A 24329-nucleotide genomic window follows, 5' to 3' on the forward strand; every position below is an offset into this window, starting at 1 on the left:
AAGTATGAATATGAGAAAGGGATCAAACGTTGGTCTCAGATTATAAACTGATAATTTACCATCAAATGAAAGTTTATTTTACCTCTGACAATGGGACAGCCACACCTACTTCTATTGCCAGGAATATTAAATGATTATATATAACTAAATAAACATCTATAGTCAATATAGTGAATTAAATGAAGCTGACTGAACTAAGAAATTAAAGTTTACTTAAAAAGACATTAAGCTCATTTAACAAGTTATATTGATTTATGTCAACTTTATGTTCTGTTTAAACAACTTTCCCTCTTAAGATGATGCAACTTAAAATTTTAAGGCAGCATGAACACTTACTTTAAGTCTGAACAACAAAACTTTTATTTCAAGTGACAGGGAGTGTGCCTATGATGCCTTAAGGCTTAAGGCCAAAGTATACTTCAGCTGTCCACGTTGCGGATCACTCTGCACACAGTATGTGTTACGCAAATTGCGTCATCAGCATAGTCGCATGGCTTGACCGAGGTACACTTCATTTTTGCACGTTCTGGGTCGGCTCACGCCTGGTCGACTGCATTGCCTTTGTGAGTATACTCTTCTGATTATGAGCAAATGAGAACGCGTTTGACGCATGCCCACTACAACTTCTTTGTGATACTCTTTTAGTAGAGTCGACAGCAGGAGCTCTCCACATGCATGGAGACAGATTGCGGATAACTTTAGATAACTTGTCGCCAAAAGTGGAAGGGGCTCTGAGACAAGTTTAATAAGGCAAAGAAGCGATGGTGTGCTAAAAAGCAGCGATTTAAGGAAAGAACTGTATTATTGGCATTACTTCCGTGGCTGGAACAGTATGATAAACACTGTGATGTCACCTTCAACAAACTAACTTTAAAACGATGATGCACGTAATATAAATGTCGGCTTCGTTCACCTAGGGTGCTTTAGTTCGTCCAGCAGAAAAAAAGTTCAACTTCTTCCATAGTATAAATCAGGCTTTAAAAGACTGCCTACATGGGCAGCTTACTAAGTTTTGAAACAATGTTAAAGAAGGATGTGATCCAGCAAAATGAAATCAGATCACTATCTTTATTTTTCTGACTTTCTTTCTAAAGGCCTCGATATACTTCCTACGAAATCGAAGAATGAACGGGTGTGACGTCATTACAGAACAAACTCTGGCCGAAAAGAAGTTTTTGTTTTTTTTTGCGCTCGTTTCGGTGGTTCGTAATAGCTCGCTGAGGCGAACTTTTAGGAAAACTTCTGACCGGTTGCTAATCACCTTCTTACTGTCATTGGTCCACGTCATCGGTAGGTGTGACCAAGAGCTCCACCTACCTTGAGGCCGATGGCTTATTCTGTTTATGCTGTTCAGCGAGTCAAAAAGAGTCAACATGAACACATCGATGTGCAGAGTTATTAGCGAGCTGGTGCAAATGTACTTCATCTGTACGATCGTTCGCTTAGACACCATGTCATGTGATTTTTTAAAAAAAAAAATTTTAATAATCGATAATCGATTAATCGTCATTAATAATGTGATCGATCAAGCTTATCGATTGCCGATTAATTTCAGGAGAAACGCGTTCAGTAACCATGCCAGCAGACTTTGATAAGGCTGTCTATACAGTCACCCGAAGCTAGAGGCCGCTTGCGCGTTGCATGTCATGTCTTGTCAGCATCAGAGAAGAGCAGCGGCATAGATGAAGATGAAGCGGGTTCAATGTAATTAGCATTGGAGCGTTTCTCTATAAATGAACATTATTTTTTCTGCATACACTGTGATAGTGGGTTAAAGTACACATGAATACGCACAGTTGACCTGCTGGTCTCCTAGTTTCATCCTAACCTACAATTACGTCAGTGATCGCTGGGAAAGCAGATTCAACTGACATTCGTTATGTATGCATGTTATGATTTAATTTCAAATAAAAAAAAAAAAAAGAAGTCCAAAGGTCTGAAATATCCCATGATCCACAACGTGAAGTTTTAATTAACTTAAATATGTAAACAAGTTCTATATCTGGTTTACAAGTTATTACTAACAGTACTTCATTTACAGTAATTAAACAATTGACAAATTTGTATTAAACATTGCCTAAATGTATTAAAATACACTGAACTGATAATATTTTAAGAGGACAATGCCAACACTTGCATTTCTTAAGTGTAATAATTTAAATTATATTTAAACAGTAGGCTACATGCACATATTATTTGAAGTCCTCAATGTGCGTTTATTAACATTAACAATTAATCGATTAATTGATCGTTAATTTCCACGATGATCAATTATGAAAATTGACATCCATAAAGGAATCAAATCTTCTCAAATACTCTCAAGTGCCCATTCACTCGTGAGCCATCTGCAGCAAAAACCATTTCACAAATCTATCTGAAGATGTTCCTCTATCATTATTGTTTTATCTTTATTCTGCACATTAACACTTTTATACAATCATCTTTGCAATGGGATCAGTGTCATATTAAATTACAATAACAGAGTGTAACCAACGTATATTATGGCCATGTGTTGCATGTTAGCGCATTAGCGTCATGAATTCATAATGTAAACAAGATAAAATTAAACATTTTTTACTTTCAATCAGGGGTCGGGAACCTTTTTCACTAAGGAGCCAAATTTTTTTTTTTTTTTTTTTTATGCATTTTTTCGAAAACAAAACTAATAATTTACTATTTTCAAAAAAAGTAAAGTAAAAGTTTTCAATAAAATAAAATGTTTATTATGCCCATAGACTACTCAAAAACACAAGAACAAATAAATATGCAACAATTAAGAGTAACATGTTGTAATATGGAATTGAGTACACGTGTTTGTGCGGGTCTCCATAATATTACGAAAAATATTTTAATGATAATCGCCTTAAATATCGCGATATCTGATTATATCGTCAACACCCTTGCCGAGGGTAGGTGAGTGTTTTTACTTTTTTTGATTTTGCTTTAAAAATGTAATTTATTAAGAGGGCCTGGTAGCTCAGTGGTAAAAGAGGCTTCAAGCTACCACCCCTGGAGTTCGCTAGTTCGCCAATTCGAATCCCAGGGTGTGCTGACTGACTCCAGCCAGGTCTCCTAAGCAACCAAATTGGCCCGGTTGCTAGGGAGGGTAGGGTCACATGGGGTAACCTCCTCGTGGTCACTATAATGTGGTTCGTTCTCTGTGGGGCGCGTGGCGAGTTGAGCGCGGATGCCGCGGTGGATGGCGTGAAGCCTCCACACGCGCTATGTCTCCATGGCAACGCGCTCAACAAGCCACGTGATAAGATGCGCGGGTTGATGGTCTCAGACGCGGAGGCAACTGGGATTCATCCTCTGCCACCCGGATTGAGGCGAATCACTACGCGACCACGAGGACTTAAAAGCGCACTGGGAATTGGGCATTCCAAATTAGGTGAAAAAAAAAAAAAATTTATTAAAACATTAAATACTTAATCAAAATGAAACGAAAAAAGCAATTAAAATAATGATGTGATCAAAACATCTTATATAACCACCTCCCCAAATCCAAACATTTACCATCTCCAACGGCCCCATTTGTCATCACGCAAGTATTCGTCAATGACACCAGGTGAAAAATTACTAATAGCCTACAAAAAGACAATTCTAAATTTTAAAAAGATAACATTAATCATAATAAATAAGCCTAATAAATTCCCTTGTGTTCCCAAAACAATGCTGCTAAATGTGTGTTCTTATCGAATTTGTGTTTGTATTGCGTTTTGGTAATACAGTTTATGCTGCCTATAGTAAAGAAAATAGAACTCAATTTTAGGTTTAAGGTGAACATGTCTTGTACTATTTTATGATTTAATCACTTTCGTCTTTGTTTCTTTAATACAAAGGTACATATTACTGAACCTGCAGAGTTGCGTTCACAATGCACGTTACCCGCGAAATGCTCCATGGAAATAAAGTGAACTAAAGTCACAGCACCTCCTGAGATGATTGGAGATCATTTGCAGCATTCTCATAGACGACAGTATTCTTGCAAACAGTTCAGATGAATGAAACAGAGAAAAAGGAGTGATAACTCTTTGCATGCACGTGTCCACGAGACAGGGTCCCACTGCACGCCTCTGAACAAACAGCGAATCCGACACAAGCAATGACGGCTTTTCTTTTGTCTGTTTTTATATAATAAAATTTAACGAAGTTTCTTCAAGCACGTGTCTTCTGTCTAACATCATGTGTCACTCTGAGACGTCTTACAGGTCACCCGCCTGTTGCGGGTAAATGAGCAAAATTACCCGCACATGAAATACCTGCATTTGGTTCTTCAAAATATAATCACATGTTTCTTCAAACGCACATCTTTGTGTCTAATTTCTTGTCATATATCGCTCTGTGACGTCTTACAGTTCGCCCTCCACAGTGGCAGGTACATCAGCAAAATTACCCGCCACTGCGCATGAAAAATCAGCATTTGGCAGGTGTTAATTTCAAACCTTGTTCACCAATTCGGGAGAAAGGAAATCAAAACAGTATCACTGACTTCAAGCTTTGCAATCGCACCCACACTTTCAGCAGGAAAAATTATCTCTAGAAAGTTTAAAACGATCATGTGTTGGTGAATGGTGAGACACCCGGCGAGCCACTTGATTTTTAACAAAGAGCCACTTGTGGCTCGTGAGCCATAGGTTCCCAACCCTTACTTTAAATCATCATCGAGTGGTTAAAACAGCTTCTTTTACTGACCTCATGTGAATTCTACTCATAGAATGAGGCATAAAGTCATTGATAACACATTTTTAAGGTTTTACATGTAGCGTTCTCATATTTAAATGTACTTCTAAATGCCTCCCACATCGGTTTGACAGGTGTCCGAATGTATACCGTTGCTCGGCTGTTTAGAACTTCTTTTTATCCCTGAACGAAGAACTTCTATGGAAGTGTATCGAGGCCTTAACACACACACACACACACACACACACACACACACAGGGAGGATTATACTGCATTTGATATCTATTACAAAAGAAAAACATCCACCAGTACTTTTGCATCACAATGGAAAATCAAGGAAAGCAGTATCATGGCAACGGTCTCATTAGTTTTCCTTCTGCAGAACTTTCAAGAACAAAAGAGAGAGAGACAGAGAAAGAAACAAAGGAAGAGAGAGAATTTTTCATAAATCCTTTGTGCCCGAGAGACTGCGACTAATCTAATACATACCCCTCTGGGATGTTTGGCTTCGGCAAGCTTCTTCCTTCCTATCTGGGAATACATGTGTAAGCAATTTTATACATGACTACTAATACGAGAGTTATTTAAAGGCATTACAAATTCATAAAAAGGATATGCAGTGATTAAAAACAGAATGTGTTGGAATAAAAAATTACCTTATCTAATTTATTCTCTTTCTTGCACAACTGGGTGTTCCTAATGTTGAATATGCTGCAAATATATATTTAAGTTCCAAGCAAACAGAGCAGCATATAGGTTGTGGCAGACAATTTAGCAAAATTTTAATTTTGTCCCAATTGGAAAGTACAACTAAAACCAGCTTCTGATGGTTTTAATCACAAACCTCTCAAATTCTAAAATAAAATAAAGTTTGAATCTAATCTTGCAATAAATAAAAAACACAACATTCAACAAAAAGAGTGTAGTCCAATTTATGTACCCACTTCAGTGAGATGTATGTACTATTGAACAGCTACTACCAAAGGTGAAAAAACCTCAGATTGTGCAACGTTTGTACACACTGTGGCTGACAGCTCTCTATGCAGACATCACACTATATACACATAACACATTCACAACAAATTTCTCATGTTTTTCCTGTTTCTCCTTTCGGTTTCTGACTTCTAGTAGCAGAATTCCCGAGAGAATCCCATCACTATCGCTGTAATAAGGCTCTTTTTTTTTAAGAGAATAAGACATGTCTTCTTTATAGAGGTATAGTCAAGACAGAACACTTTTCTCATTCTGAAAAAACGACTCGAGCGTTTTTTTTACGCGCCAGTGGCTTCAGATGTGATGACTGTGGTCTTAGCAGACTGCAGTGTTGTAGTAATAACTAGAGCTCAAGCATTTGTGGCATAATGTCAATTACCACAGGAAAAAAAAAAATCAACTTGTCCATCAATTCAAAAAGAAAAAAAAGAGTTTTGGTTGCTGTAAGGTGCATACAATAGGAAATGCACTTTAAAAAACACAATGTTTTTAACGCATACCCTAAAGCAGGGTTTTGTTTTTTTACATGAACCCTGTTTTTTCTTTCTCTAAAATTTTCCACAGACCACCTTGCCCAAGGCTGGGCAATATGGACATGAAAATCATGTAAATTATTATTATTATTATTTTATTTATTTTTTTAGATATTATGATTGCGATTTTGGCAAACATTTTTCCTTATTCACACATTTTCTTTTCAGAGTGCATTTCAGGAGAGAAACTAAATTGTCTTTGCATAAATGACAGATGATAGCATTATTTCTTGCCTTTCTACAGTGTGCCTTTTTGTTTTTCGCTAATCTTTATTCATCTTCCCAACCTTTTTTTCTGCATCCAGCAAAAACATGTGCAACAATCAGAATGGCAAATTAAACATTTACATTTTACATTTAGTCATTTAGCAGATGCTTTTATCCAAAGCGACTTACAAATGAGGAACACATCACAGATTACAGGTCAACCGATAGTGGGTTTTACCGATACGATAATTAAGGTGGGGAAAACCGACCGATAGCCGATTAATCGGAAGATAGTATTAAAAATGTATAATATGAATGAAAACTTTCCACTCAATGTAAAATAGTGCTGAACTTTAAGTATTACTTTCCATGGCGATACTTTAAGAAATTTCTCCCACAGTGGTACCTTCTTCAACGCCTTTGCCATCTGAAATTAATGAAAATATTAATGAAAATATTACAGGTCAATTGTGTTTGTAGTTCAGTAGTAACATTAAACACTGCCTTACAAAGCCGAATAGCGACTGTATGCTTCATCACTACTGACAATATTTATTTTATTGTCATATTAGATCTATAAATGATGTACAAGAATGGGAGAAAGAAAAGGTGATAGAAATAAAATCAACTCAAGTCTTGTCTTTTTAAAGGTAATTTGAGAATGGCATTGTCTATAGTATACTGTATGTGCCCTCACATGAACACATTGCATTACTTATTTCAGTAATTGCACTGTAAAAAATCCAACTTCCATTTTGTCAAGCAAACTCTCTTTTAAAAGTTGACTGAACTATAAAATGTAAAAAAAAAAAAGTTTAGATTAAAAAAAAAATATCAGTAAGCTTAACTTTTATGCCATTCAGTGTGATAATCTTACAATTTTAAACAGCAAGAACATACAATGTCAAGTTTGGTCTTGAAGGTTCAACTTAATGTCATTTGTGCATCAGTTTGATCACTGAGGAAGCCATGTGGCAGAAAAATTCCCCTGCTTATACTGCCACCAGTGTGCAATCACTGCTAGTTTGGCTTGATTCTTTGACAAGGAATATTTTCTTGTTTAATATAATCTATTTATGTTATGTAAATATTGATTAGTGATGTTTTTGTCAGATTGTTGGATTGCTGCATTGATCTTACTAGTTGACAACATAATGCACAATAACTGTATTTGTCTATTTAGTGGATTTTCTGTAGAATTTTTGTGAACGTCTGCGCAGTTCAAACTTCATGTTACTGTAGTTAAGTCAGTTAAGGCCAGGGCTCCCACAGACATAGAAAACCAGAAAAGATCAGGTAATTTACATTTTTGAGCCAAAAGATGTGTGAACTTTATTTTGTTGCATCTGCCACTGAGCATGCCACTTGGAGAAGCAATTTGTGTGGTGGCAATACCCATAATCCCTTGCACTTGAATTTATTTATGTCTTTGTTCAAAGCATGGCAACATAAAAGTACATGAAACTAATTACTGTTTAGAATTAATAGATGCTTCTTGTTTGTTTTTTTAATGATGTCTTGCTGTAAAAAGTTGTGTTTTATTTGAAGTCACCATCAGGGTGATTAGTGTTCGCTCTGGTGAAGTTTCCTCAGTTTTCCAGTTGTCTTAACTTCGTGGAAGTTTTAGTGGTGGATACATACACTGCTTTTTAAGTCAACCCAACTAAACAGAATTTTGGTGGGGCTGGCACGTGAACTTTAGCGGAAATGAAAAGCTGCATGACAAAGAAAATGTTGCTACAAACTTAAAAATGTGAGCTTGTTGAACTTGGGTATACATGTAGAAACCACTGTTATTTCTGAGTGTGTTGGACTTAATTTATTTAGTTAATTTAAAGCACAGACAAACTTAAATTGTTAAGTTGATACAACTAATTTGCCCTTAAGTTGAGAAAACTCAAAAAAGTCCCTAATTTTTTACGATTTCTCAACTTTTTATTTTTTACAGTGTCGATATACATGTATTTTACCACGCTCTTAAAATTTTTGTCATAAAATTAGAACATTTGGACTGAAGTTCATTTTTGTCTGAAGCAAACGAACGACAAAACAAAAACTCATATTCATAAAAGGTTAGAATTATTGATGGATTTACTACTGAATTAAATTAGAAACATAACCTCTTCGGAGCACTCTTGTTTATAATCTGACTGGAACTAAATGGACACCCTCAACCCCGTGTAAAAAAAAAAAGCTCAACAGATCTGCACAAATTCATAAGTGACTTTTTTTATTCAAAACAGCATATTATGTGGAACGATAAGCAGTTTCTATCCTTGACTTAACATTGTTCTAACCAATCGAACAGCTAATGTCCATTTGCCTGTCGTCCCCACCTTGTCGGCAATGCAATTCTCCAGTGCAGTGATTAGTTTTAAACAAATTAATTAACAAACCACCTTTGGTTGTCTTGAATGACTGATTTATTGTACCATGACAATAATAATAACAACGTGTATTGTATACATCCCTAGGCTTATGTCGATGTTTTAAATCTGCGTTTTAAGCGCATATCTATAAATAACCTAGTCACGTTGCACAACAAACTCCACGTGGACTCAGTAATTGTTTTTTATTTAACCTCTAGAGGGCGCCGTTATACTGCAGAAACAAGGAGTTCAGATTGCAGAACCATCAAGCCCCGGCCACGGAGAAATGAAACCAAAAATAACTATCGGAAACTATCAGAGTTGATTTTTCCCAATAGTTAAAAAAAACTATTGATCCCGATTAATCTGTAAATCCAATATATCAGTCAACCTCTATCACAGATGTACAACCCCAATTCCAAAAACGCTGGGACAGCACTGGGACATCACAAAATGTAGTCTGGACAAAAATGCTAATAAAAACAAAAAGGAGTGATTTGTAAATTATATTCACCCTTTGCTATATTGAAAGCTCTACAACTAAACATTATATGATGTTTTACCTTGTGAATTTCATCGTGTTTTTAAAAAAATTGTATGTACAGTCATTTCAAATCAGATGATTGCAACATGCTCCAAAAAAAGCTGAAACGGGCAATTTAAGACTAATAATAATCTGACAAGTTAAAATAACAAGGCAATGTGAAACATTGTGTCATAGTATATAAGGAGCCTCCAAAAACAGCCTAATCCTTCAAGAGCAAGGATCATTCGAGCCTAAAGATGCTTCAGCAAATAATCCAGCACTTTGAGAACAATGTTCCCTAAAGACAACTGGAAGGATTTCGGGCATTTCACCCTCTACAGTGCACAATATAGTTAAAAGATTCAAGGAATATGGTCAAATCTCGGTGCGTAAAGGGCAAGACGAAAACCACTTCTGAATGTGCGTGATCTCTGATCCCTCAGATATCACTGTCTTAAAAAACATCATTCTTCTGTAATGGATATCATGAACATGGGCTTGGGATAACTTTAGTAAACCTTTGTTAGTCAACACCATTCGCCGCTGCATTCACATATGCAAGTTAAGACTTTACTATGTAAAGGAGAAGCCATACATCAACACTGTCCAGAAGCGCTGCCGACTTCCCTGGGCTTGGTCTCATCTTAGATGGAAAGTAGAACAGTGGAAACAAGTTTTTTGGTCCAATGAGTCCACATTTCAAATAGTTTTTGAAAAACACAGCTGTCATGTTATCCGGGCCAATGAGGAAAAGGACCATCCAAGCTGTTATCAGTGTCAGGTCCAAAAGCCAGTGTCTGTACGGGCCAGGGGTGTGTCAGTGCCCATGGCATGGGTAAATCGCACATCTGTGAGGGCACCATTAATGCAGACAGATATGTAAACATTTTGGAGCAGCATATACTGCAGTCCAGCACAGTCTTTTCCAGGGACGTTCCGGGATTTTCAGCAGGACAACTTCAAAGCACATATTGGCCGAATAAGCAGAGAGTGCAGGTGCTAGGTTGGCCTGCCTGCAGTCTTGACTATCTCCAATGTGTGGTGCATTATGAAGCGCACAATAATGGATGAATGGTGGAAAATCCCACTTTTTAAACTTTAACTTGTGTCTTCAGTGCCTAAATGCTTAATAAGTGTTATTAGAAGAAATGGTGATGTTTCACAGTGGTAAACACTCAACTCTCTCAACTTTTTTTGGAGCATGTTGCAATCATCTGATTTGAAATTACTGTACATTTAAAAAAAAAAAAAAAAAATGAATTCACAAGGTAAAACATCATATAATGTTTAGTTGTAGAGCTTTCAATATAGCAAAGGGTGAATATAATTTACAAATCACTCCTTTTTGTTTTTATTAGCATTTTCATACTGTCCCAACTTTTTTGGAATTGGGGTTGTAATAAAATTTCAGTTTGCTGCAATTGTGAAATTGCACATGCTCATGTCATGTCGCGATTTTATTGAGAATTTAATTGCGCAGCCCTAGGGGGGTCTGTGGAAAATTTCAGAGAAAGAAACAACAGGGTTCATAAATGTAAAATAAATAAATAAATAAATAAATAAAATACTATATATTTAAACTTTATTGCCATTTCAGTTTAAGCAAAATGTTTCCCCACGGGTTTATAATAATAATAATAATAACAATCATCATTATTATTTAACTCAAACATTGGGTCAAGAAATATATGCTGTCAAAGCAGTAAAAAGTAGGGTAAATATTTTCCAAATACATATTTAATAATTTTTCTTGGCTTTTGTACAATGACAATATAAAAGGCAATTATTAGAATTGTCATATCATCATGATATTTTCATGCACTTTAAATAAGTCTTTGTAAATTAAAATACACTGATAAGCCAATACATTATGACCACTCACAAGGCCTAACAAGGCCACGTCAAGGTCTGGGTAGATTAGATGGTATGCGAACAATCAGTTCTCATAGTCAACGTGTTATATGCAGGAGAAATGGGCAGGAGCAAAGACCTGAGCAACTTTGACAAGGGCCAAATTGTTATGTCCAGATGACTGGGTCTGAGCATCTCTGAAACAGCAAGGCTTGTGGGGTGCTCCCGGTCAGCAGTGGTGAGTACCTGCTGACAGTGGTACGAGGAGGGACAAACAACAAACCGGGTGACAGGGTGTTGGGCACCCAAGGCCCATCGATGCGTGAGGGCAACGAAGGCAATGCGTCTGGTCCGAACCGACAGAAGGTCTACTGTGGCACAAGTCACAAAATGTTTTAATGATGGTTAGGGGAGGAATGTGTCACAAAATACAGTGCATCACACACTGCTGCATATGGGGCTGCATAGCCGCAGACCGGTCAGAGTGCCCATGGTGACCCCTGTCCACCGGTGAAAGCGCCTACAATGGGCACGCAAACGTCGGAACTGGACCTTGGAGCAGTGGAAGAAGGTTGTGTGGTCCGATGAGGTCTGTTTTCTTTTACAACACGTGGACGGCCGTGTATGTATGCACCATTTACTTGGGGAAGTAATGGCACCAGGATGCACTGTGGGAAAACGACAAGCCGGTGGAGGGAGTGTGATGCTCTGGGCAATGTTCTGCTGGGAAACACTGGGTCTGGCCATTCATGTGGATGTCAATTTGACACGTGCCACCTACCTAAACATTGCTGCAGACCAGGTACACCCCTTCATGGCAATGGTATTCTCTGATGGCAGTGGCCTCTTTCAGCAGGTTAATGTGCCCTGCCAGACTGCAGACATTGTTCGGGAATGGTTTGAGGAACATGATGAAGAGTTCAAGGTGTTGCCCTGGCCTCCAAATTCCCCAGATCTCAATCCGAGACCGAGCATCTACAGGATGTGCTGGACCAACAAGTCCGATCCACGCCACTCCACCTCACAGGACTTGAAGTATCTGCTGCTAATGTCTTGGTGCCAGATACCACAGGACACCTTTAAGGGTCTTGTAGAGTCCATGCATCGGCATATTAGGCAGATGCTCATAATGTTTTGGCTCATCAGTGTATACGGTGACCTTTATATATTTTAGTAGTGGGGTCCCTTGTAAGTTGATTATCATATTTGGGGTCCTTGGTATCAAAAGATTTTTTTAAAACCCTGCCCAAAAGACTTTAGGCATTAACACAACGCTAATGTGATAAAACTGCCTGCTAACCTTGACCAAGCTGCTGAATCCTGTAACTTCTGTATGATAAGCAAAAAAGATTTAAAGACACTTCACACCCAGTAAAATCCAAACGCAGGAATATCAACAATTAGAACAGCAGTGACATTGCAAAAATCATGATTTAGAATGCAAATAATGCACGTTTTTAAAAGAAAAATTAATGCAAGTGCTTTAACAACCTTTCTGCCTTGAAACCCTCAAATTGCATGACCTCGGTTAGTTGACCACAATTTTTTACTCTCTATTTTTTTTTAAACCAAGGAACAAGAACGTAACTTTTACTGAACCCAAAACATTCCTTTATGAAATTACCCTCTCAAATCAAACTACATAACTTATATTGCCAAAGGAGTGTAACCTAAAACAAACATTACATACAAAGCTGCATACAATGTGATGTACTGTGCATGAAGACAGGCAACAGTCAAACTCAGTCTCTATTAGCTCTATTCTTCTGATAGCCTGCACAACATTTCCACCATCTTTAGGCCACTTTTCACCTCTTAGAACAACACCCTGTCAGACCTACAACCTAATGACTCTCTAGCCTTCCCTCTTTGTACACAGTGTAGTTTACAACATCCCTGAAGGCCCATTTCCCCTCCTCGGTTTCCTAACTGTGGGCTTAATTGATGAGCGAGGAAGAAAATGCAAGGCTGCCAGATCGGACCACATTCATGAGTCCCAGCGAAGGAGTTCTTCAGCCAAATGCAAACTTTTATGTGCTTCTAATATCAGGCAGCTGAGAGATGCCAAAACATAGTCTTTCCGTGGAAGGAATGGAAAACTTTCCCAGCATTTGGGGATTACACTTGATTGCATGTGTGTGATTGTGCATATGTGACATGGCTTTTAAACAGTAATTTCAGTAAGTTCTCACTCCATTAGAGGAACATTGCATCATCATGAGTGATGTAAGCTTCAATGGATGTTAAGGTTGCATTTCAGAGCACATTGGTTGCACCAGTTACTCTTTTGGCCTGTAATCCGCCTCTGACGACTTTCAAATGGGACCAGTAAGAACATTTGCGAAGCTGGAAAAACTTTCCCAGGAAACCACAGATGACATAATCAATCACACATGCACACACGCAAACACACATATATTTAGCCCAACAAAGATTCACAAGGAACAGCACTCCTTAGCAAGTTTTGTAAAGCTTAGAAAGAACCATTCACATAAAAGTACCAAAAATTACCATGGTGGTTTCACGATGGATTTTCGACATACAGTACAGAAGAATTACGTTAATATTATGGTTTGTGGAAATGTACTATGGTAATACCATGTTTTTTATTTTTAACCATGTACCATGGTAACTTTCTTTGAAGTATCTTAAAGTACCATGCAAATAGCATGGTATATGAATATGGTAATCATTCAGTATAATGTTATACACTACCAGTCAAAGGTTTGGACACACCAACTCATTCTTTATTATTACCTTATTCTTCAATTTAGAATAGTAGTAATCAGAACTACGAAATAAGACAAACTGAAGCATGGGAATTCAAAAAACGATGACCAACACAGAGTTTATGTATGCTGGACCGTTATTGGCATCTTTCTTCCCTACCTGGTCCAAAAAAAAATAAAAAAAATAAAAAAACACATTCAAATTTTATATATATATATATATATATATATATATATATATATATATATATATATATATATATATATATATATATACGATAGACACACACACACACACACACACAGATCAGCTACAACAGTCCCCCTCATGCCGCCAAAACAGCACCAACTCGCATCTCAGAATGGCATTCAGAGATGATATACTTCTCAACACAATTATACAGAGTGGTTATCTGAGTTACCGTAGACTCTGTCAGTTCGAACCAGTCTGGTCATTTTCTGTTGACCTCTCTCATCAACAAGGCATTTCCATCCACAGAACTGCCGCTCACTAGATGTCTTTTGTTTTTGACACCATTCTGAGTAAATTCTAGAGACTGTTGTGTGTGAAAATCCCAGGAGATCAGCAGTTACAGAAATACTCAAACCAGCCCATCTGGCACCAACAATCATCCATGCGATTATCTAATCAGCCAATCGTGTGGCAGCAGTGCAGTGCATAAAATCATGCATCAACCATCAGAATGGGGATAAAAATGTGATCTCAATTATTTGAACTGGGGCATGATTGTTGGTGCCAGACGGGCTGGTTTGAGTATTTCTGTAACTGCTGATCTCCTGGGATTTTCACACACAACAGTCTCTAGAATTTACTCAGAATGGTGCCAAAAACAAAAAACATCCAGTGAGGGGCAGTTCTGTGGATATAAACGCCTTGTTGATGAAAGGTCAACAGAGAACGGCCAGACTGGTTCGAACTGACAAAGTCTACGGTAACACAGATAACTGCTCTGTACAATTGTGGTGAGAAGAATATCATCTCAGAATACTATTCTGAAATGAGGGTTGACTCTGTTTTGGCGGTACGAGGGGGACCTACACAATATTAGGTGGTTTTAATGTTGTGGCTGATCGGTGTAAAATATATATATATATATATTTACACACACACAAAAAAATAATTTCAAGCATCGACACACAAGCCTTTAGATCAAAAGATCGTGAGAAATACAAATACAGAAAAATGTGTCTAAATTGGACTTATAAAGTAGTACCATGGTATTACCATATGGCACAGTCAATGTATCATGGTATGGCCACAGCACTTTTTGGTAAGGGACATTTCGAGTTTTCTTACCCTCACAAATTCTGTCGAGTCTTTGACGTTTGACCTTGTGTTTATCAATCAAAGCCATGGCAACTCTCTTCTTCTTGTGTGCTGTTCACGGAGCTTAGCAAACAGGTAACTACAGCCCCCACAATCCTCCAGTTGGCATAACGCCACCTTACACCTGCACAGAGAGACCGATGATCAACAACAAGCCAGTGGTCAACTGACATCATGACATATACTGGTGGCCAAAAGTTTGGAATAATGTACAGATTTTGCTGTTTCGGAAGGAAATTGGTACTTTAATTCACCAAAGTGGCATTCAACTGATCACAAAGTATAGTCAGGACATTACTGATGTAAAAAACAGCACCATCACTATTTGAAAAAAGTAATTTTTGATCAAATCTAGACAGCAGCCATCACTCCAACACCTTATCCTTGAGTAATCATGCTAAATTGCTAATTTGGTACAAGAAAATCACTTGCCATTATATCAAACATATCTGAAAGCTATTTGGTTCATTAAATGAAGCTTAACATTGTCTTTGTGTTTGTTTTTGAGTTGCCACAGTATGCAATAGACTGGCATGTCTTAAGGTCAATATTAGGTCAAAAATGGCAAAAAAGAAACAGCTTTCTCCAGAAACTCATCAGTCAATCATTGTTTTGAGGAATGAAGGCTATACAATGCTTGAAATTGCCAAAAAACTGAAGATTTCATACAAAGGTGTACACTACAGTCTTCAAAGACAAAGGACAACTGGCTCTAACAAGGACAGAAAGAGATGTGGAAGGCCAGATGTACAACTAAACAAGAGGATAAGTACATCAGAGTCTCTAGTTTGAGAAATAGACACCTCACATGTCCTCAGCTGACAGCTTCATTGAATTCTACCCGCTCAACACCAGTTTCATGTACAACAGTAAAGAGAAGACTCAGGGGTGCAGGCCTTATGGGAAGAATTGCACAGAAAAAGCCACTTTTGAAACAGAAAAACAAAAAGAAAAGGTTAGAGTGGGCAAACAAACACAGACATTGAACAACAGATAATTGGAAAAGAGTGTTATGGATCTTAACCCCATTGAGATTTTGTGGGATCAGCTAGACTGTAAGGTGCATGAGAAGTGCCCGACAAGACAGCCACATCTATGGCAAGTGCTACAGGAAGTGTGGGGTGAAATGTCACCTGAGTATCTGGACAAACTGACAGCTAGAATGTCAAGGATCTGCAAAGCTGTCATTGCTGCACGTGGAGGATTTTTTGATGAGAACTCTTTGAAGTAGTTTAAGTATGTTAATTTTTCACATTATTAATGTCCTGACTATACATTGTGATCAGTTGAATGCCACTTTGGTGAATAAAAGTACCAATTTCTTTCCATAAGAGCAAAATTTGCACATTATTCCAAACGTTTGGCCGCCAGTGTATGTCAACCGCTAGAGGGAGTCATCTTACTATTGAATGATGCTCTTATCAGCTTGATGCTTCTGGTTTTTAATGGCACATGGAATAACAATCAGCTTGAAGCACTCATATGGGAGGTGAAACAACAAGGGATACCCATAATGCTGTTGCTTTTGATTGAATTTTATATACCTATGGCATGTTTGTGGCAAATTTGCCATGAACTCTCCAAGAAATTCAGCATTATTTTACAGAATGTTCAAGTCTGATTTGACTCGTTTTGTGTAATGTGTGTCCAAAGATGAAATCCACGCAACCCATTATTCATTGAATAACGTCTCTTTTAATATCCTTTCTCTTCTTTACAGTCATAAAACAAAAAATAAACATATAGCTCTACTCACACATAGCACGGATAAGGTCAAGATGCCATTCGAATCCTCTCTCATTATTATTTGCTCAACCAAAACACAGTGACGCTCTTTACTGAACTGCCACCGTTCTTAAAGATACAGTACCTATTTTTAGCATGTGTTCTACAAAACAATGTAAATACTTGTAAATAAATGATGCATTTAACAATAAACATGTAACAAAATATTATGTATGCAATATATTATAATATTATAATATATTTACATGGATTTGTACATTTTTAAAAAGCTAAAATGTGACAAAAATGATGAAAAACAAATAAAATATTATTTGTAAAATTATTATTTTCGTAATGTACTTAGAATAATGTATAATTAACAACAATAGCTGTGAGAGAATTTTTTTCATTTGTAGGTCAAATGGAAATTATAACAAGAGCAGGGATGCAAACTACTCACCTTTCATCTAAAGTCACTTTTTCTGAAGCTAATATGCCCACATTTTTTGGTAAAATTGTCTATATTTTCCTTATTAAAATCTTTTGAAAGGGTTCCTTTAAGCTTAAACACTTAACACATTTTTAAATATAACAAAAAGCTTTAAATACAACAAAGAAATCAACTGAAACAGCTGCTATGACTTATTCACCTTTTTCCACCAACCATGAATTTGCATCCCTGAAGAGGTAGACGATATATCGATTTAATAGATTAATCGTTGCTGATATTTGCTTTTAGGAACTATTGTTATGGGCAAAAATCTATAGCAGAAGTTGCCGATATTTTTTTCATCATTACGTCATTTCAAAATAAGAGTCCCCAGTGTATTTTGGGCTTGTTTGTACTAAAAATCCCATGTTATGCACCAAATATTTGATATTTTTCTGGTTATTTTTGAGATTTTGGTTGAACAATAAACTGGTTGAATACATTATTCATTTTTGTCTGTGCCCGTCATAGTAAGGAAAGAATAAGAAATGTTTTTGACATTCTATAAATCAATTTTAAAAACTATCGGCCAATTACTTGGTTATCAGCCTTTCCCACAACGTTAGTTATCGGTGTCTGCAAAATCCACTATCAGTCGACTTCTAATTATAACTAAAATATACACATATGAATCTACATCGAATCTAAATCAAATCATGAGATCAGTCTGATTGATCAGTCAATCACTAATGTAGTTGGTAAATATTTTTTCCCAACACAAACAGCCTTGGTTACATCATCAGAAAAGAAAATTCTGAAAGATTATGGAAAAAAAAGATTTTTGGTTAATAATTACATTTACTGATGAAAACAGGGACATGAATTAACTTAAGTAAGCAGGGTCTGATTTGATTTCATGTTGTCTTTAATTCTCACTAGACTTTTAAGGCACTTTGCATAACATGAAACTGATCAAATTAACTGTGTTTTGTCCTTCTGGGTTTAAATAAGAAAAATAATTTCAACCCAGAGTGCAATCAAAGCAGGTCTGACGGTCTTTCTCAAATCACAATCACGGCAGATCCTACACCGAGAAAAAGACACAAACAGACTTCCAGCCCCACGCTGAGACACTTTCCCCAAGACGCATCTCGCTCCAGTGATTTAAGAACCAGGGCCCCCTCACTCAACCTGAAACTGATCACAGCACACGCCCAACACACACAGTCTGTCACACAAACACACTCTCTGGAGTCTACTCAACCATTCGATAAAAACATTACTCAATTTCAACCATCCTGCTGAAGGACAAATATTGACCCTCTAGACAGGAAAGGCCCTGAGGGAAGTGCATAATGGGGTTTTTTTTGTAACCGATCGTTTTCAATTTTTAAAAAGAAGACCGCGCTGCATTTGCAAATCCTCGTCCTTTGACTATTTCCCTCCTTATCTCTCCATCAATGAATGCTGTAAATGTTCAAGGGTCTCTATAGCATTCATTGTGTTACCTTGGGTGTCTTGGATTATTGCACACAAATAAAACAAACACATGTTCTGCTCGCTATGGTTCACATGGGTCAGTGAGGGCTCACTTTTTTGGTAATCTCAAAACATCCGACCTGTTGGGCAGCGACAATAGTCTGTGTGAATATGCACACATTTCTTTGGAGAGTTAACAAATTAGGGCACCTCCTTTGGTTACACGACTCTTATTCACTGCTTATTAGAATCGAACAAATTAAAGGGATAGTTCAACCAAAAATTAAAATGCTCTCATCATTTACTCAGCCTCATCCCAGATATGTATGACTTACTTTCTTCTGCAAAAAAACTAAGGTTTTTAGGAGAATATCTCAGCACTGTAAGTCCATACAATGCAAGTGAATGGTAACCAAATCTTTGAAGTAGGGCTGGGCGATATGGCCAAAAATATGATCATATTTTTCTTCATATCGTTCGATATTGATATTTATCACGACATACATTTCATGCCATTAAAAGGGGAGGAAATGCATTCCACATGATTGTTAGACTTCAAGAATGAATGTAAACAACTTGTTTGTTACAGGGTTAGCTACCTTTTAATTAAAGTTCAAGAAGTATACTCAGTTTAGGGTTTAATCAAGATCTCTTTTTAAAGTGATCTCTTTACATTGAAATTTCACCAGTTTAATCATCTTCAGTGGACGTTTGATTCCACTGAAAGACTTTCTTGTGACGTTCCACACTCCAGCTCAGTAGGTGGCGGTAACGCACTATAAGTTGCATTGGCAACTGCCAATAAACTTTATACTTTCGTGCCTGTGATAGCGATATGGATTGTGAAAAAAAGTTTATCTAAATAGTACACAAATAACCAGCAATGGTGTTAATGTCGGAGCTGCTGTTGTGTTCAGTCGATAGCCACAATGCATTGTCGTCAGTGCTATCTTATTTGATACACAACGATATCATTTTATCCGGATAGCTAGCTAGCTTGCGGCTACCTAGCCTCATCACTGGTTTACATGAAAATAGGGCGAGGTAGCCGCTAACCAGCTAATACTTCCGAACTGGCTGATTTCATGACTGTGATTTAGTCTGCTAGTTGTGTGTATAACTGCAGAACTGCTCGTGTTTTTAGCGACATACTCCTGATCCAATCGTCTAGATGTAGAATATAAGCTAAATATCGAAATTACTCAGAAGTTTTATCACTGATATTATATAATTGTTTTTCGATAAATATCATCGCCCATTCCTACTTTGAAGCTCCAAAAAGTACATAAAAGGCAGCATAAAAGTAATCCATACGACTCTAGAGGTTTAATACGTGTCTTCTGAAGTGTCGTATGTAGAGACTGCAATGGCAAGATGAAAAAGGAGTTATATTTTGGTCTGTTCTCACTCAAAACCAATTGGATCTCTTCAGAAGACATGGATAAAACCAATGGAGTCGTATGGATTACATTTATGCAGCCTTTATTTGCTTTTTGGAGCTTCAAAGTTTTGGTCACCATTCACTTGTATTGTATGGACCTACAGAGCTGAAATAGTCTTGTAAAAACCATCTGGGATGGCATGAGGGTGTGTAAATGATGAGACTTTTCATTTTTGGGTGAACTATCCCTTTAACACACACACACACGCACACACACACACACTTTAATATGTCGCTCTATCACAAGAAACCTTACAGCTCTAGAAAACAAAGACTCAGATACAATTTTATGCCTGCTGCTAACCAACCACAGTCAAATTAAAGCTTGCTGAAGGCAAGTAAAAAATAAAATGCTAATATTTTTCAGAAAATAATTTCCCCAGGTTTTGTTTGTTTACTTTCTGTATCTCATGAGGCATTTTGAGGGAAAAAATTAACAATCATTCGATATTTCTGTTTTTCTGAAGTAAACAGGTTGTGAGTGGTGCTTGCGTGTGCAAGTCTAATGGCTTAAGGTGAGGTCACACTAGACTTTGCACTCCTTTCACTCTTTCAAACGCATATAAATGCAGGAGACCTGAAACGCAAGGTTATGCAAAGAAATTTTGCACTCCGCTGTGAACGAAAGGTCAAGTTTGGTGAACTCTGACCTGCAAATTTGTATGATGAGAAGGCGTGTTACCAATCGAAGATTGAAACGTCACACAATGACCTATTTTGCGATTAATGATTTATTAAAACCACAAGCCCTTGAGCGTGAAGACATACTGTGGTGTCCGAAATAATTTACATGCCAAAGACTAGTGTTACCGGGGCTTGTGAAAATGTTGGCAAACCATGGTTTCATCATCTGATAGCATCACTGTACTTTTTGTAAGAGATACTGTAATATGTAATCAGAAATGATCTGAAATGAATTATTCATATAATGCCTGAAAAAGGTTCCTTTTACTTGATCTTATTATTCCAGACATAGAAAAAGAGATATTCACTCTGTTAATTAACCAAGGACATCCTTTGTCACCTAGGCAACCCTCACTTCCTGTCACCTGCACTCTTTTGTTCGAGGTCAGACACAAACATAACCTGTCACAAAAACACTAAGCCTGGATAGAAATCCTGAAGGTCTTGAAAGATGAACAGCTTGCAGGATACTCCCAATTTAACGCAATTCCGACAGTATACATTTGGATCATTAGTGATTAAGAAAGTAATCATTATGAAGTAAAAAAGACTGTTATATGTATTTATATTAAATTAATAAGGCAACAGTAAACATCTAAAAGGGCTGCACAAAGGTCTTAGTGTTTACAGTTTGAGATGTAAATGCTGATGCTTTTCAGAGAAAAAAAAAACCTTTTTAGAACAGCAGCCGGTGTAAAGATATCAGCTGTATCCACTTCAAAGACTTGTGTGTGTTTTAAAAGCACTCCTTCACACAAAGCATAAATTACATCTGCTCCATTCATAACCTGCTGCTTTGATTCAGCTGCACCTGTATGCTTGTCTGCGTGTGTTATGACAGCCGCGACACTCAGTGTGATTGATGTTTGCACATTCGGTTCCTCATGTTTCCATGCACAATAGCCACATTTCCACTGACCTCACTTCATTTCAATATTCAGTAAGTGTGATGCTAAACAGAGTTTTCAATAAACACTATTGTGATGCGGCACGCTTCAATCTCTTCTTTCACCTTCAAACTCTTTCACTCTCTTTTACATTTAGCAAATCTTGCGATATATGTCAAGCGATGTGTGGGTTATATTTCACCTCAAATTTTCAAACGAAAAACTTGCACAATTATTTTATTAATTAATTTTGTATAATGAAAATGAAGACTATTATTCAAAATAGTCTAATTAAATCAAAATGATTTTTATGAGGCTTGCTGTACACATCATGGCATTTTCCTGGTGAAATGAACACTAGAGGTGCTACAACAACAATTACTTTTATTCCCTTTCACACAAATCATGTTCAAAGTTCAAAAACAATTTTCACCCTGTTGCACACACAATGCTATCTTATGACATCTAAACACTTACTGTAGCACATGACTTTTAAGGGGATACATTTTAACGTTTGCATTACACAACCAAATACATTAAAAAGCTTGCTCTAACGCGATCAAATTGCTCAGTTGCTCAACTGATAGAGCGCTGCACTTGCAATGCAAAGGACTGGAGTCCTGAAGAGCACACGAGTCAACACGTGCGCCAAAAGTGTCATTGAAGCACCACAAAATGACATGGTTGCTTTAACAATTGCGTTTTTCATATGACATTTGCTTTATATGCCACTATCGGTTAGGTTTAGGTTTAAAGTGTGGAGGCAGGTTTTGTTGATTTAAAATTCGATAGGTTAAGGTTAAGACTCTAATCTGTTTTGAAGAAAATGTAACTTGCTTTTTGCACCGCACAGTGGACATTACCTCGGAACTGCTGCGATACGTGTAAGGAACCATGCAATTTGCAAAAGTGTCACCACAGTGACGTAATTTTTATGAGATCTGGCTGCTATGTTTTGTATTATTCAGATCTTTTTTTACATTGTGACATTACAATGACAATTAAAGCTACAGTTTGTTATTTCTGCACCACTAGCATCACCAAACAGAATTGCAAAAATAATAACTGTTTCCAAACAGATTTCCCGAACGCTCACCCCATCTTCCATTGTTTAGCCAAACAGGTATTCCTGCATTAAACTCCAATAAGGGCCATTGATTGAGCCAGTTTTGCCATTTAGGGCTGGATTGGTGGCTCAAACAAACAGAGGGAGGTTTAGAAAGTGCCATTAAACCAAGGGGTGTGTTTACGATTTCTGAGGCCCCAAGCAACTGACCAACCCAGGGCCCCAATTTAGAAAATGCTGGCTTCAAAAATTACATAAAATTGATTTTAAATTGTAATTTTAAATTCATCCTATCAGTCATTGTGGCCAAGTACATTCAAAATGTTTAATAAAATAAAAATCTAGTTAGAGATAATACATGTTTTCCAGTTTTTCCACAATACAATGATAAAAAATGCAATACATATTTTTACAAAGCATTTTTTTTTTTTTTTTTTTTTTTTAATGAACAGGGTGTGCAAAACCTACTACTTCACTCACTAACATTTTGGAATTCAGTTGTTATTTATTATTATTATAACCCAACAATTATTCATTGTTGTCCAGTTTTTCATTATAAAATAGTATGATACATTATCATTATTATTACTATTATTTGTTGTATACAGTAGTATTATATTTCTGTCTTATTTTACTTTCTCCTGGAGCTTATATTCTAATGCTGCAGTGTATTTTTCATCATGTTGCAAAAGGCTGTATTTTATGTAAGCATTGTAGGCAACATTCATAACAGTAACAGTAAACATACAAGGCATGGTGGCCCCTCAGCACACTAGAGCAGAAGGAAGAAAACATTGCCATTTATCAAGTGCTGAAAATTTGCTTGGTGCAGAATAATCTGGAATAATGTTAAACATTGTAACAGTCCCCCCTTTGCAACCTGAACGTTAAATCTTTGTGACACCTGCGCTAAAAACAATCTAGATGCAGCACAATGAATGAAACAGAACACAGGTGTTTCGAGATGCGTTTTTGAGACCTAAAGTTATTTTTAACTTGACACAGTGTCTAAAAATGTGCTGGTCCTGCGTGAGACTGAAGAAATAGCGTCCAGACGGACGTTCGTTCGGTGTGTGTTTACAAAGGAAAACAATGGAAAAACAGAGCAGATGCATGCAAAAACATGTTCGGTGTGAACGGCCCCTAACTCACCCGTTCGCACGTATGTGAGTGAGAGCACGTGTCCAAAACAAGTTCAGAAGGTCTGTATATTTTTTTTTCATAAATTACAAACCTGAACACAAAAACTGACTTAAAAATCCAGCGGACCTCTAACGTAGCGCTAAAACAATGTCATGTTTCAAGAGGTTTTTGCTGAGCTTCTCAACAAGACCCCCCCGATGTGCGGGGCCCCACGCAATTGCATGGTTTGCATGGT

The 24329-nt window shown here is 37.1% G+C and overlaps 1 protein-coding gene across 3 annotated transcripts in view; it reads right to left on the bottom strand.

The window, feature by feature from the left end:
• ctbp2a (C-terminal binding protein 2a) overlaps positions 1 to 24329 on the bottom strand; it is a 70256-nt gene that overhangs the window by 36917 nt on the left and 9010 nt on the right. For all 3 annotated transcript variants that reach the window (XM_051647165.1, XM_051647168.1, XM_051647167.1), the window contains exon 2: positions 15210 to 15363. In XM_051647165.1, coding sequence (XP_051503125.1) covers positions 15210 to 15267 — 58 coding nt within the window. In that variant the 5' untranslated portion in view covers positions 15268 to 15363. The remainder of the gene's footprint in view (positions 1 to 15209; positions 15364 to 24329) is intronic.

This window comes from Myxocyprinus asiaticus, chromosome 20 (assembly GCF_019703515.2).
Source record: "Myxocyprinus asiaticus isolate MX2 ecotype Aquarium Trade chromosome 20, UBuf_Myxa_2, whole genome shotgun sequence".
Taxonomy (NCBI): domain Eukaryota; kingdom Metazoa; phylum Chordata; class Actinopteri; order Cypriniformes; family Catostomidae; genus Myxocyprinus; species Myxocyprinus asiaticus.